The 14,880-nt window shown below is 39.3% G+C and overlaps 2 protein-coding genes and 1 long non-coding RNA gene across 4 annotated transcripts; 2 read left to right on the top strand and 1 right to left on the bottom strand.

Moving 5' to 3' along the window:
* Positions 1–4,096: 4,096 nt before the first annotated feature.
* Positions 4,097–6,950, bottom strand: LOC127354116 (uncharacterized). Its single transcript, XR_007881458.1, has 3 exons — positions 6,810–6,950; positions 4,805–4,996; positions 4,097–4,474 (listed from the first exon to the last, which is right to left on the bottom strand). It is a non-coding gene; the product is annotated as an uncharacterized LOC127354116 (long non-coding RNA).
* eapp (e2f-associated phosphoprotein) lies at positions 6,504–9,028 on the top strand. Of its 2 annotated transcripts, none has more exons than XM_051383779.1 (6): positions 6,504–6,690; positions 6,911–7,089; positions 7,326–7,457; positions 7,538–7,652; positions 7,733–7,858; positions 7,940–9,028. In XM_051383779.1, exons 1-6 carry the CDS (start codon positions 6,611–6,613, stop codon positions 8,232–8,234), a joined length of 927 nt encoding a protein of 308 aa, XP_051239739.1. In that variant the 5' UTR covers positions 6,504–6,610; the 3' UTR covers positions 8,235–9,028. The 2 variants fall into 2 exon arrangements, with proteins under 2 accessions (XP_051239739.1, XP_051239740.1); XM_051383780.1 differs by having other exon boundaries at positions 6,911–7,121; positions 7,406–7,463.
* An 821-nt stretch (positions 9,029–9,849) lies between these two features.
* On the top strand, positions 9,850–14,880 carry sptssa (serine palmitoyltransferase, small subunit A). The gene is made up of 2 exons (XM_051383787.1): positions 9,850–10,047; positions 12,462–14,880. The coding sequence occupies exons 1-2, from the start codon at positions 9,945–9,947 to the stop codon at positions 12,563–12,565; spliced, it is 207 nt and encodes a 68-aa protein (XP_051239747.1). The 5' UTR covers positions 9,850–9,944; the 3' UTR covers positions 12,566–14,880.

The following is a 14,880-nucleotide window of genomic DNA, read 5'->3' as shown; positions in this document are numbered from 1 at the left end:
GTGCACTGACGGCCGCAGCCTGAAGTAGCGAGTTGAACAGCCAATGGGATGTGAGTATCAGTGAGTTCAGAGGGGGGGTCGGTCTGTGGTGTTCAGAGGATGAAGGACGACACTCAGTGCTGTCAGATAGATTTATGAGATATTCACATTCTGTTTGAATTCAGTTGATTTCATTCATTTAGAACGGTGAACAGACAGTTTCACTGGAACATCTCAGTAGCTGTCCTACAGCAGGACGTAATGGACACCCAGCAGCCAATCACAATGCAGGATTCACACAGACCATGGTATAACTTTTAATGGACGTATTTTGAAAGTGTGAATTAAAAACTTGTTTTCTCCGTTAGTCAGTTGGAGTTAGTTATCCTTTAAAAACAGTCCTCAGGCACCGTGAGTGACGTTGCATTATCGTATGTCTGCAGCAGAGAATCATCCATCCGTCTGCTCTGACCACGTTGTGTGTTTTTGTGTTTGAGCTCACACACACACACACACACACACACACACAGCGACACATCCAACCCCTTCGAAAACAGCTTCACATAATTACCCCTCCGCACCGAAAGTCTGTGTTTTTTCTTTCTTTTCTTGCAGGAAATTGCGGCGTATCGCTGAGAATCCATTGAAAGCTTCAAACAAAGAGGAGAAAAAGCAACTGTGGCCTGGATTCCTCCACACACACACACACACACACACACACACACACACACACACACACACACACACACACACACACACACACACACAGTCCATTGTCTTCTCCTCCATTATCAAAAGCCAACAGTGAGAGTGTGTTTTTTTTCCTCCTGTGTGTGTTTTTGTGGTGGCGGTGGAGCCGACACCCAGTGGGAGAGCCCGCCTGCCGGCATGGGGGACAGATGGGTGTAATTTCGTTATTTTTACCTCCTCCAGGAGCTGGCTGCCAGCTCGGGGAAATTAGCATCACACCTGTGTGTAATTGGCTAAATTAGCTTGTCGAGCGGCAGAGCTGAGACAGAGGTGGTCGTTGAGGTGTGTGTGTGTGTGTGTGTGTGTGTGTGTGTGTGTGTGTGTGTGTGGTGGGAGGCAGGTAAAATCAGAGAGTTGTTTAGTGTGTGTCGGGGAATCGAGATGTCACACCTGGAATGGAAAATGTCACCCGGCGGCTCCGCGCACACACAAACACACACACTCTGACACACAGTCACACAAACAGAGAGACACGTTAAAGGACAAACTGGAGGAAAAAGACACAAAACAAACACAGACAGACAAACAAAAACACAGGAAGACATAAACACACAAACACAGAACACAGACACACAGAACACACACACACACACACACACACAGATCAGAACAGACAGACACACACACTCACACAACAGACACAAACACAAACACACACACACACACACACAGAACAGACACACACACACACACACACACACACACACACACACACACACACACACACACACAGAACACACACACACAGACACACACACACACACACACACACACACACATACACACAGATCAGACACACACACACACACACACACACACACACACACACACACACAGAACACACACACACACACACACACACACAAGACACACGCTGTAAAAAAACAGACAAAAACTGTCAGACAATGACAGTTAAAGACTGTAAACTCTAAATAGGTTAAAGTTTCAAATAGGTTAAAGGCAAAACCTTTATTTATACGACATTTCACCATTTTAAAGGAATTTATACAGAATAAAGTTGTGTTTTTATATATTACAGACTGTAAACAGAAAACCACCGTCAGACCATCATATGGTAAAACTGTTTCTTTTAATGGTAAAAACTTATACAGTACAATGTGGACTAAAACTCAACAGCACTAATATCTTTTTACTGTAATAGTAGAAAAAGGAATGAAATAATTGCCTAATAATAATTCCTTTGATGCTTTGATGCCACAAACCGCCCTAGCAAGCTCAGTTTTTAGACCCTGTGTTAATAAAACCCTATCAGAGCGGTACACCCGCATGCGTCCAGGTGTAAACTCAACCGGAGAAAAAAACACTGAAAATGCAGTTTTACAAAAAGATAAACAGTAAAAGAGTTGTGTGTACTAACATGGCCATAATATTCCCGTTTACATTGCAATGGATGCTTCTACGAACCTACATGACTCTTTGACCTCAGCATAATGAAATCTTATACACCTTTCCAAGAGGCTATTGCATGCACACACCTCTGTTTCACCCGGCGACGGTGTATATAAGCAGGTGACGGCGTTGTAACCAATCAATGTAGACGTTGTCACAGTAGATATTTATAGTCTCACACTTAATGTCATCCACATTCATTAACAGTAACAGGAAACACTTTAAAATACAAACACTTTATTTTACGACATCAATGTACAATTAAGTGTTTGTATTTGAATCAGTCTACACAGTTGATAGACATTAAACAGTTGGTCTGTAATGTCAGTAATCGGACCGTCATTCACAGGATCATGGGTTCATATGTGTGAGGGTTTTAATCACTGTCTGTGTCTTTCTGTTATAACTCCTCTGCTATAGCACAGTCAGAGCATCATATGGTATTCTCATATAGAACAACTGCTTCTTTTAATGGTAAAAACCTGTTCTTATACAGTAAATTATGGATTAAAACTCGTCTGTATTAATATCCTTTTACTGTAATAGTAGAATAAATTCTGCTGTATTTATTATAGTGAAGTTCTGGCAACCACAGCTGATAGTTTAACCATATGTAAATACCATATGATGCTCTGACTGTGGTTTTTACAGTCTGTGATATAAAATAAAACAACTTTATTCTGTATAAATTCCTTTAAAATGTCATATAAATAAAGGTTTTTGCCATCAGATATCACAGAGTTTTACTGTTACAGAAACTTTAACCTGTTTAGAGTTTACAGTCTTTTACTGTCATTGTCTGACAGTCTGTTGGAGATCAGGTGTGAACAACATCTGGACACGTTCTATCAAACCTCTTCCTGTTGTCTCAAACAGACACAGATCCTCACCTTCCTCACCCTCCTCACCCTCCGGTCCTTTATACCTCCCACTGTAACGCTCGGGGAAGCAGCTGCGTGTTAGTCGGTGCTGGAGGTCAGGACGTTGTCACTTAATAATAATAATAACACAAATGTATGATAGTGTGGCAGTGAATGTCTATAGCTGCCACCTCTAATACCAAATAACACAAAGAGAAACTCACCAGGTAGTCAGAAATAAAGGCCTGTTTTTACAGGACTAATTATGATAATGACAGGAGGCTTTATCCTTCATCTGTTGTATTCAGAAATCATATTGTTCTGTATCTGACATAAAGGAGAAACCTTCACAAAGACGTGAGAACAGGAAGGTCTTCTAATGCAACCAGATTTGTTTCAGTGTCTGAAAAACCTTAAAGTCCGCCATGTTTAACCACCATGTTTCTACAGTAGCCCAGAGCAGACAAACCAAACACTCACTGTGATTAGAACCATAATGTGTGTCTGATGTTATTTCTGCTACAAAAAAAGTAAAATTTCTACATAAAAATCCTAAAAAAAGTAAAATACTTGTTCGACAGTAAAAGACTGTAAATAGGTCAAAGTTTCTGTAACAGTAAAACTCTGTGATATCTGATGGAAAACACTTTATCTATACGACATTTTAAAGGAATATATACAGAATAAAGTTGTTTTATTTTATATTACAGACTGTAAATTACACAGAAACCCAGGAAGCCAAACAGGACCAAAAATCAATATGTCCAATAAATAACAGAATACATTAGAGTTGAATTAATTAGTATCTTGAGTAGATTTATGAAACAATATCAACTCTCTGTCTCCTCCAATTGCACGGACAACGTGTGGTTTGATCAATATATTGATATATATATACATATATATCGGGTTTCCGGTTGGGATGCAGAGAACAGATCAGTAAGTTTTAATCATGAGCAAGGATTTATTATTATTATTATACAACACAAAGAAAATGAACGGACATAGAAAAATATCATTAAATTAATAGAATTTAAAATAAAATATATACAGTTATATTATTATTTTATTTTATTTATATTTTTATTTATATTTACAGTATTACTGTGTGCAGTGGTTCCCAACCTTTTCTATCATTTATTAAACGGACTCATTGACACATTTTATTGATATTTCATATTCAAACTGTACAGTGAAGTTAACACAGTCAGTGATAAAGTATTTATATATATATAAAATACATATTATTTATATTTATATTAATACGGTTAATACGATCCACATCTCTCGATCACAGACTGCAGCACTGACAGACCTCCTGTTCCTCCTCCACTCCTCAGACTTCTGCTTCAACTCGGGATCGTTACAGACGTTGTCCTCCAGGACTCGTCCACTGTCGGCTGTATCACAGACGATAGGGAGGAGGACTACAGACACCTGATCCAGAACTTCATTGGATGGTGCGACAGAAACCTCTACAGGAACAGACAGAGCAGGCTGTTCTGAGGAGGCTCGGGGAGAACAGAGAGTTCATAATAGAAATAAGAGAAATCATTTTACATGTCAAACATAATGAGGAGAATAAATAAATTCTAATTATTTATCCTTTTTAAACAAAACTTTATTGTGTCCGCTCGTGTTTGTGCAACGGGAAGCTCTTTTAAATCCTAAAATGTGTCTGTGATTATATATATATATATATTTATAATAAAGGTTTTGTCCTGAGATTCTACAGCGTTTCACTGTAAACTCTACAGACACTGAGAGTGTTTCAGGCCTGTGAATGAACCCTGAGCTGCTCTGACCTTTGAACCTCTGAGATCTCTGGTCTGTTGGCGCCACCTGGTGGAGGTTTGCTGTGACAGCAGCAGTCTCACAGGTCAGCAGGTGGAACCGGTGGGAGTCGTATTAACAGCTTAGTTCATTTATTAACACGTCTCAGGAGCACAGGACGAAGTTCACCTCGTCACCTGTCAGCATCAAACAGGAAGGTGACCCTAATAAACAAGAGAAAGAAAGAGAAATGAAGGGTATAATATTTAAATGTATGATGTACCAAATTAAACATATACATTATTGTTATGAAACTTATGTTTATTTTCATTTTAAGTGAGGAACTTTTCTTTAAATGACTCCAGTAATGTTCTCTGACAGTGTGAACAATAAAATGTTGTTTAATGTGCGTAATAGTGACGTAACAGTGAATTTAGTGTAATTCATGTGATCAATAGTTTGATTGAGCCAAGCTTTACAAAAATATCACACATTTCTTTATGTAAAGACAGCTTGAGACATTTTGAGGCATTCATAAATGTACTAAATAACTTATGTTGGGTTATTTATTTATTTATTTTTTTTACACCCGATTTTATGAATATATTATTATAACATATTATTATTATGAATATATTATTATAATATATTATTATCATACTTTATTATAATATAATATATGTATTATAATAATAAAAATAAAATAATAATAATATATAAATTATTATAATAATAAATATAATAAAATAATAATAAATATAAAAAATATAATAATAATATATAAAAAATAATAATATAATATATGTATTATAATAATAATATGATATAATAATAATAATAATAATAATAAAATATATAATATAATATATGTATTATAAAATAATATTATATTAATAATAATAATAATAATATATAATATAATATATGTATTATAATAATAATGATGATAATAATAATAATAATATATAATATAATATATATTATAATAATAATGATAATAATAATAATATAATATAATATATGTATTATAATAATAATGATGATAATAATAATAATAATATATAATAATAATATATAATATAATATATGTATTATAATAATGATGATAATGATGAAATAATAATAATAATATATAGTATAATATATGTATTATAATAATAATAATAATAATATATAATATATATATATGATACTAATAATAATAATAATAATAATATAATATATAAAACACTAAAAATAATAAAAAAAAATAAAATAATAATAATAATAATAATAATAATAATAATAATATATAATATAATATATGTATAATAATAATAATAATAATATAAAATATAATATATGTATTATAATACATAATATTATAATAATATATAATATAATATATGTATTATAATAATAATAATAATAATAATAATAATAATAATAATAATGATGATGATGATGATAATAGTAATAATAATAATAATAATATATAATATAATATATGTATAATAATAATAATAATAATAATAATAAATAATATATAATATAATATATGTATAATAATAATAATAATGATGATAATAATAATAATATATAATAATATATAATATAATATATGTATAATAATAATAATAATAATAATAATAATAATAATAATAATATAATATTGGCTCGTGCCGCCCTCCCAGCCGCAGGTGGCGATAGTTCGATGTTTGTCCACTTCCGTTTCCACAAACTCAGGAAGAAGAAGAAGAAGAGGCGGAAGCGGTCGCCGGTAGCTCGTTGCTAGCTCGTTGCTAACTCGTTGTTGTTGTTGTTGTTGTTGTTGTTGTTGACTTTGTGAAACCGGTAAAATGAACGAACCGAACAAAGCGCGGGATTATGACTCGTATGAGCTCGAGGAGCCGAGTGACGAGGAGCGAGCAGAGAGCAGGTGCGTCTCTACTGTTAGCTTAGCACCACGAGGCTAACATGTAAACAAACAGTTTCCACAGCGAGTTTAAATGTGTTTAAAGTTTAAAACCGAGAGCTTCTGCCAGTTCTACAGCTCACCTTGTGTTAGTCAGCCAACAGCAGAAGTTGAGTTTAACGTAAACTATAAATATTAAAGAATAAAACCCAGTTTTAAATAAATAAACCCACTCCTGTTGCAGCTCGGAGGACGAGCTGGAGGTGCTGCTCAACGGGACTCCCGAGCAGAAGAAGAAGCTGATCCGAGAGTACCTGACGGGGGAGAGCGAGTCCTCCAGCGGGGATGAGTTTGAGAAGGAGATGGAGGCGGAGCTCAGCACCACCATCAGGACCATGGAGGGAACCTGGGGGCCGACAGCAGGTAGCTACAAGGGCCTCAAAGGGCCTCAAAGGGCCACAGAGGGCCACAAAGGGCCTCAAAGGGCCACAGAGGGGCCACAAAGGGCCACAGAGGGCCGACAGAGGGCCGACAGAGGGCCTCAAAGGGCCTCAGAGGGGCCACAAAGGGCCACAGAGGGCCACAGAGGGCCACAGAGGGCCACACAGGTTTGTTTTAAACGTCATTAAAGTCAGGATGTTTGTGTGTTTGTTCTCCAGCAGCAACCTCGGGGAGCGGAGGAGGGGAGGAGGAGGAGGAGGAGGAGGGCGGCGTTGTTCCTGGACCTCCGAACCCTGAGACGTACGACGAGGTGTACTTTGACTCTGACTCGGAGGACGAGGACACAGCGAGTAAGTGTGAGTGTTTCAGAGAACGGAGAACGGAGACGCATTGATCACAGTGAATTACCAACCTGCTGCTTCCTCCGCAGGCAGCTCCGCGGGCCGCAGGCGCAAACAGCGGACCGTCCTGACCAACGACGAGCTGCTGTACGACCCCGACGAGGACGACAGGGACCAGGCCTGGGTGGACGCCAAGAGGAGACAGTAAGACATTATCAATACACGTCTGTTTGTTCGGGTCCGATGGAACGACATCTTCTCAGCGTCTCGTCCGTCCTGTGCAGGTACAGCAGGAAACGAGCGGCTGCGGCCTCTCAGTCACAGAACCGGCAGTCTCAGGGTTTACCGAGCAGCGACGCCATCCTCAACTGTCCCGCCTGCATGACCACGCTCTGCCTGGACTGTCAGAGGTGAGACTTCACAGCACCGAGAGCTCGTTTGCTCCGGCTCCAGCAGAAACTGACCGTTTGTCGTTTGTTGTCTCCGCTCAGGCACGACAAGTACCGGACGCAGTACCGAGCCATGTTCGTCATGAACTGCGTGGTGAAGAGAGACGAGGTGCTGCGCTACAAAACCCAGCAGGAGAGGAAGAGGAGCAGCAGGAAGAGGAGGAGGGGACAGAAAACGGAGACGCCGCCGGTCGAGGCTCCCGAACCGGCGCCGGCGGGGATGGACGCCGACGAGGTCTACCACCCGGTCCAGTGCACCGAGTGCTCCACTGAGGTGGCGGTGTTCGATAAGGACGAGGTCTACCACTTCTTCAACATCCTGTCCAGCCACTGCTGAGACAGACAGACAGACAGACAGGCAGACAGACAGACAGACAGAGAGACAGACAGAAGGCAGACAGGCAGACAGGCAGGCAGGCAGAGACTGGGAGGAGAAGAGAAGCGTCCCGGCTGAAGAATCCCAACGTGGTGGCTCTGAGTGTTTATATCAATCATTTCACCTCCCTGATGAGGAGCAAGGGATTCTGGGTAGCAGTGGGACGTCGTCTGTCTGTTTAAATGTCGAACAAAAACTGGAATTTAACCCCGAATACAGCTCGATGCTGCTGCGGAGGTCATCGGAGCTTGTACTGGACTGATACTGATGTTAATATCAGAGGATTGTTGTGATATTCTGAAGCCTTTTTCTTTTTGTTTTTTTACATAAATACATCACATACTCATTTTAGTTTAGTTTATTCTTGGCAACATTTTCCTTTAACCCAAAGTTTAGGAGTCATAATCTGCATATAAACAGTGAATAAATGCTTTTTAACACGCTGTAGAGAGCAGTGTTTATTAATGTATTCCTCCTGTAAGTGGAGGCTGCTGCAGAAACATGCTTTATGACAATATAGGAAAACAGACGTCACAATATCAGATATGTCTTCATCTGTGAAGGTGTATCAGTGTACTCTTCTTCTCTCTTCAGTAAATACTGTAAAATGTCCTTTTATCTGCTTACAACTACATTATAATGCTCATAAATGCTAAGGAAGGGGTTGAAGTAAAATGTTGCTAACATTTGTTTTATTTTGAAAGAGTTGTGATCAGGATGCTGAATCAAATAAACTTGTCAGTGCTTTCGGTTGATGGATGATGTTTGTGAATGATCTGCCGACGTTCTGATTCAGATTCACTTAGAGCTGCGAGAACATGAAGTTAACATGTTTCGGTGTAGCTATGAGATGCATTGTGGGTACAGTGACAAGCTGAATCCACCTGACATCAGAGGACCAATCTGATGTCAGGTGACTGAAATGTTTTAGAGCTTCTTGTAGTTTTTGTTTGGTTCACTGAATGTGTGAACAAACACATATTTTATTAACCAACAGGAGGAAATAGAGCGTTTGTACTCTTCACCAGAGCAAATTTATATTATACTGTTCTAATTTGCAATGGTTTATGGCAATTATTCATAAAATATTGGCTTTGTAATGGATTTAAAGGGAATAAAACCACTTTTAATTCAGATTTGAGGAGCAGCTTAAATCATCAATATCGATTTGTTGTATTTTTCTTTTCTTAATTTCTTCTTAATTTAAAATTAGACATGTAAATTCACCATCTTTTTTGTAATTTTAATGATATTTCCAGTTATTTAAAAAATACATTAAACAATTGTAAACTAAACAGGAAATAACTAAACTTAGAGATGTTTTTGTATAATATTCCAAATTGAGGTCGATCATTTATTTTAAATTTATTATTTAATGTACAAAAATCCAAGAAATTTAGGCCACATTTTAATTCACGAGAACACTTTTTAAAAAAAATCTTTTATTTTTATTTATTTTTTATCAAGTGACATTATTTTGAAATCAGGATGTTGGAACTCCCTGGGCTGCGTCACAGCTCGAACTCTCATCCTGATTGGCTGAAAATGAGCACCTCATGAGTAGACGTCATACGCCGGCCCTCTACGCCATCACGCAGAAAGACAGAATAAAATAGGAAAGCAGCGAGTGAAGAGGAAGAGGAAGAAGTTTGTGTTTTAAAGTTGGAAACCATGGCTCTGGGTGACTGCTGGAAGCAGCTCTCCTGGTTCTACTACCAGTACCTTCTGGTGACGGCGCTGTACATGCTGGAGCCCTGGGAGCGGACGGTGTTCAGTATCCTTTATCTGGGTCAAATTACTTCCGGCGGAACGAGCTAACGTGCTAACTGTAGCTACCAGAGCTCTGTCCCGGAGACACAACGGTAACTCTTCTACTTGATAAACGCGTTTAAGTTGGGTTGTGGACATCGGTGAAGGTATTTTGCGAATGTGTATGGCTCCGTGGTGAATTCGGCTCTCATACAATGACAATGTTACGGTCGGTTATAATGTTTGTGGAGATTGAAATGAATCAGGACTGTTCGCCACTCGCTAACATGCTTAAAGAGAAATTGGGTTTCTAGTCAAACTGAATAAGGTTTGTAGTTTTGAATGAAAGCCGAATTAATAAACCACACACACTGCTGTAGAAGAAGTCTTATATTTTGTTCTATAAGCTAGGTATAACCAGTTGATCGCTAAATATATAACGATTTTAAGAGAGTTTTGAGTGATTGACTCTAAACTTTTAGCTGGTCGCTGACGCGTTTTGCAGAAGAGAAAATCAATCTTATTTGTAATAATTAATCAATGTTTAAGTGCCGATTTGAAGACTCTTCCCTAAAGAATAAGAGTGAGGTTAAAACGTTGCTCCAGCACTCTCGTAACCTTTGCCTCTGAGTAAAAACGCCTTAAATTGGCAGAATTGTCAACGGAGTTTGGCGTGTGGTGGCATATACAAGAGGGCGGGCGCGTCCTGGCTGCTTCCCATCCACAGTCTGGTGACTCACACATGCAACATGATCCTAGTTCCAGCATATGCTTCCAGTTGTATTCGTATTTGAGATGAAGCTGTAATTCCAGTGGCACTTTAACCCGCAGAGATGTGCGGTTAATAATTAAAGTGCGTGGTTGTTGATGGTGTTATGGCTGTACTTTGATCTGTCACTATCACATTGTGTACATGATGTGTCGTCTTCCTACAGTTGGTTTCACCCTCAGCGTGTGTCTCTTCTTCCCTGAGGGTAAGGTGTGTTTGAGTCACACAGGTTGTGTTATTGTTGTTCAGTTATCAGCCTGAGTGCTCCTCCCATCAAATGTTAATTCCCTCAGCTCAGAGGGGAGGGGGGGGTTACTCGATTACAAGCTTCATAAAAGCAAAGAAACTTGATTTCCACTTGACATGAATCAGGCTACAGTGTCCTCACGCAGATCAGTTGTCAGGTTTTTGTGATATGTGAGCTGACAGTTGGAGAACTTGAGTGTGTTGATGGATAAAAGGTGTGTTAGAGATATGACCCTAGAGCGTGAGTGCTACAGTCGTTATTGACACTTCAGTGATGCGTTCAGGAGCGAGGTGCTTGTTTTACAATTCATAGCATGTTTTTATGAAACCAAATATTTGTTGGAGTTAACCTTTAAAAAGCGACCTCTTCAGTGAGGCACCGGCCCGTATTAACATAGGTTATTTTCATTAAAGAAAGTTGAGTTAATTATTCTATAAATGTTATTTTAACCACTGCAATATATAGACAGGAGGTCATAGTCGGTATACACCCACTGGTTCTTATAAAAAATAATATAAAACAATATGTAATATTAGGTTTTTAAAGCATTTGTTGGATCATTTGTTGGTTTAAGATATCCTGACATCCTAATTTCATTATCAGCTTTTCAGGTTATTGTCTGAGTCAAAGCCTCTCAACTGATGCGCATCAGGCTGTGGACCCATATTTGATAAGCTGTAGTCTCAGGGGTCCCTATACAAGTGTCTGTACCAGGGGTCTCAAACTCAGAGTGGGTTGGGGCCACAGCTGCTACTGTCGTCACACAGAAGGTCCACTTCAACGTTAAAGTACTAGAAGACAATGTTTCTGTAAATATCTCCATTATTAACCTCATTCTGCAAACAGTTTCTATCTTCATCTTATCGTCTTCGTTGTTCGTTGAAGGACCAGTGGACTGTGTGTGTGTGTGTGTGTGTGTGTGTGTGTGTGTGTGGTGGACGTGTGCATGTGGACGTTAACACAAGTTCTGAGTAACCTGCTCATCCGAGTGCGTATTATAAACACTGAATGTCCCGGTCACCCACTGTAATGCTCAGGGCAGCAGTTTTCATTGGAACCAGCTCTTACAGAGGGTAACATAACAATGCAGAGTCAGTCAGTCAGTCAGTCAGTCAGTCAGTCAGTCGTCAGTCAGTCAGTCAGTCAGTGCTTCATGAGGATTCAAAGCGCAGTCTTCAGATGAATCATTGATTACAGGTTATAATAGTGTCTGTCGCTAAAAGAAGATTGACGATGTGAGTGTTTGTTTTAAGGAAAGACAAAAGATTTTGATATAAAAGATACAAAGAAATTGAGTTTTTGTGAATGTTTTGTCAGACAGGATGTGACCTTAAAGGGTTAAATAACATGTTTACAGCAGCAGCTATGAGAGTGAGTGAATCTCTGCTCCTTCAGCAGTTCCTCCTTAACGTCTCCTCCTCAGACTCTCTGCTGATCTCCGTGGCCGGCATGGCCGTCTACACCGGCTACGTCTTCATGCCGCAGCACATCATGGCGATCCTGCACTACTTCGAGGTCGTCCAATGACACGATGACTCCGCCCATCCACCCCACAGGTCCCGTCTGTCTCCGACTTCCTGTCCGTCCATCTATCACTCACCCACCCGTCCGTCTGTCTGTCTGTCTGTCTGTCTGTCTGTCTCTCTCTCTGTCTGTCTGTCTCCTGGGCTGGAGGTGGGGATCGTTTCCAACCACGTTGAGGCAGAACTTCCTCCTCCTCTTCTCTCCAAAGCTGATTCAGTATCAAAGGTCAAAGAACGTCGTGGCGGGCGATGTCATTCCCCGGGACTGTTTCTCCTCCTCTGAAATATTTTGGACTGTGAACAATGTCGGGATCGGAGGCACGGCCTCACGAGAGGGTGTGCTTGATCCTTCGTTTCACCTGTTTTGTTTTTTTTTATCTCCTTTAAATCAAGCACACCTTACTGTTTTAAAAATGTGTAAATTATACGGATGTGTGGTTGTTGAGTGATTGGAGTCTTATTTTTATCCCACTGGGACATTAAACCATGTTGTCTTAAGAGTCTAATGAAGGATGAAGGAAAAAACGCAGCGGCTGATGGATGAAATACTTCGTCCCATTACTGCATTTTATGAGATTATTAGAACGGGACCCAGTCCCCGAGTGAGGCCCGGTGGGCAGCAGCTGCTTTGAAGGAACAACTTGAGCCATTTTCAACCTTCGCCATCATTCTGAAACACTTTTAAAGCCTCTGTGGATTCTGTTCTCCTGGGTAGAGATCGAGCTCTGATGGCATCCGATACCACTCTAAGCAATCATACGGGCGCAGCAGCATACGATTGTTAAATATTAATATATATATAGATAATCTCAGTTCTCTAACGCACACGTATCGGACCGGTACTCGATATCGGCCGATACCCAAAGTTCAGAACATTCCTGGAGACTGCAAGAGACCCACCGGTGTTCTCCAAGTTTGAGCTGAAAAAGGAGGAAACTTCAGAGTCTTTATGACCTGATGAGGATGTGTTTGGTCTGGAAGTTCAGTATAAAGATGAAACGGAGCCTGAGGAATGAACGTGTACGTCATTATAGGGCTGTAACCGACTCATCAATCGCATCTGGCTGTTCAATACAAACACATACTTTACATTTTAATGCCTTTTATTTATCACCTGTGATATCAGTAGTCAGAGTGACACTGACTTAAATGTATTTGTACTGTAAATATCTAGTAAAAAGTAATACATCAGGAATGTTTCTGCCACTTATAAAACTGAGTTAGTGTCAGTTAAAACCACTAATAAAAGCTGCTTCAAGGATCTTTTTAAAGGAATAAATTGAGTTTGTTACTTAAAATGTTCGATTGAAATCAGTTTCAACCTTTATAAAAACTTAAATGTATCAATACGAGGTCGATCAGTAAATAATACGACCGTCTGTGAGCAAGTGCTTCCTCGTGTGACCCCTGACCCCGACCCCTGGCTCCAGCTCGGCTTGTAGAGTATCTGATGACCGTTGGACGTCATTCAGCATTCCTCCTGTTACCTGTGCGCCGGTGTCTGCAGCTTCCTGTTCACCTGCAGCGTCCTGGGGTTACTCGCCGCTGTGACGGATAACGATGGTTGAAAATGACCCGACTGTCCTTTTAAAGTCCCACGTTTAGTTTCAAACCGCACAGCAGTCGACAGTTTCCTCTTTGCACAGAAATGTTTAAGAAGTTCCATTTTTATGTAATCATATATTTTATGATACTACTGCTACTGGTTTCCCTTTTAGAAAATTGTCATTATTTTTTTCCCTGCCAAACGATGTATATTTCTCAGTACTGTGTATATAATCTTGTATACATATTTGTAAAGTTTTGTAGTCGGATCCGTCGGCGTATAGAAACAAATATTTGTGTTTTTTTTGTGAGCTACTGATGGTAAATACTGTTCTATAACTGAAATCATTATTAAAGGGATGTTTCATGAAGCTAAAACAGTTTAAACCTGATGTTACTCTGGTTCATCTTTTTATTTTAATTTAATCAGTGAGTGTATCAGCATTAATCCCCTAAATGAGGAAATCCTACTGACATTGTGCTATTTAAAGGTTCAAACTGCTGTAGTTTCATTGTGGGCTGTTCTGGTAAACATCCAATAAGTTAATGTTTTGTAATGTATAAATTAATTTTCATTTCCAATCGAACTGACAGTGAAAACTCTCTAATGTACGCTGGTTAAAGCGGCGTGTAGAAATGATTTCCCTCCCTGTAGTTGCCGTTATTGGACACTAGATGGGAGTGTTTCCATGTTTCTCTCCACTCTGAAACACTCTCACATTAAAGCTGTGTCACTGCTGTCTCAATGATTTATTAAAATAACCCAAACAGCCA

This window comes from Dicentrarchus labrax, unplaced genomic scaffold (assembly GCF_905237075.1).
Source record: "Dicentrarchus labrax unplaced genomic scaffold, dlabrax2021, whole genome shotgun sequence".
NCBI lineage: Eukaryota > Metazoa > Chordata > Actinopteri > Moronidae > Dicentrarchus > Dicentrarchus labrax.
Note: the sequence above shows the minus strand (reverse complement) of the source record. Positions and strands in the feature narration are given on the sequence as shown.

What these genes read in the sequence shown, in the direction of transcription:
- sptssa (XM_051383787.1), top strand. Translation starts at nt 9,945, where the DNA reads ATGGCTCTGGGTGACTGCTGGAAGCAGCTCTCCTGGTTCTACTACCAG. An exon ending in CTGGGAGCGGACGGTGTTCA is followed by an intron (nt 10,048 to 12,461) that starts GTATCCTTTATC and finishes TCTCCTCCTCAG; the next exon opens with ACTCTCTGCTGATCTCCGTG.
- eapp (XM_051383779.1), top strand. Translation starts at nt 6,611, where the DNA reads ATGAACGAACCGAACAAAGCGCGGGATTATGACTCGTATGAGCTCGAG. An exon ending in GAGGAGCGAGCAGAGAGCAG is followed by an intron (nt 6,691 to 6,910) that starts GTGCGTCTCTAC and finishes CTCCTGTTGCAG; the next exon opens with CTCGGAGGACGAGCTGGAGG. An exon ending in AACCTGGGGGCCGACAGCAG is followed by an intron (nt 7,090 to 7,325) that starts GTAGCTACAAGG and finishes TTTGTTCTCCAG; the next exon opens with CAGCAACCTCGGGGAGCGGA.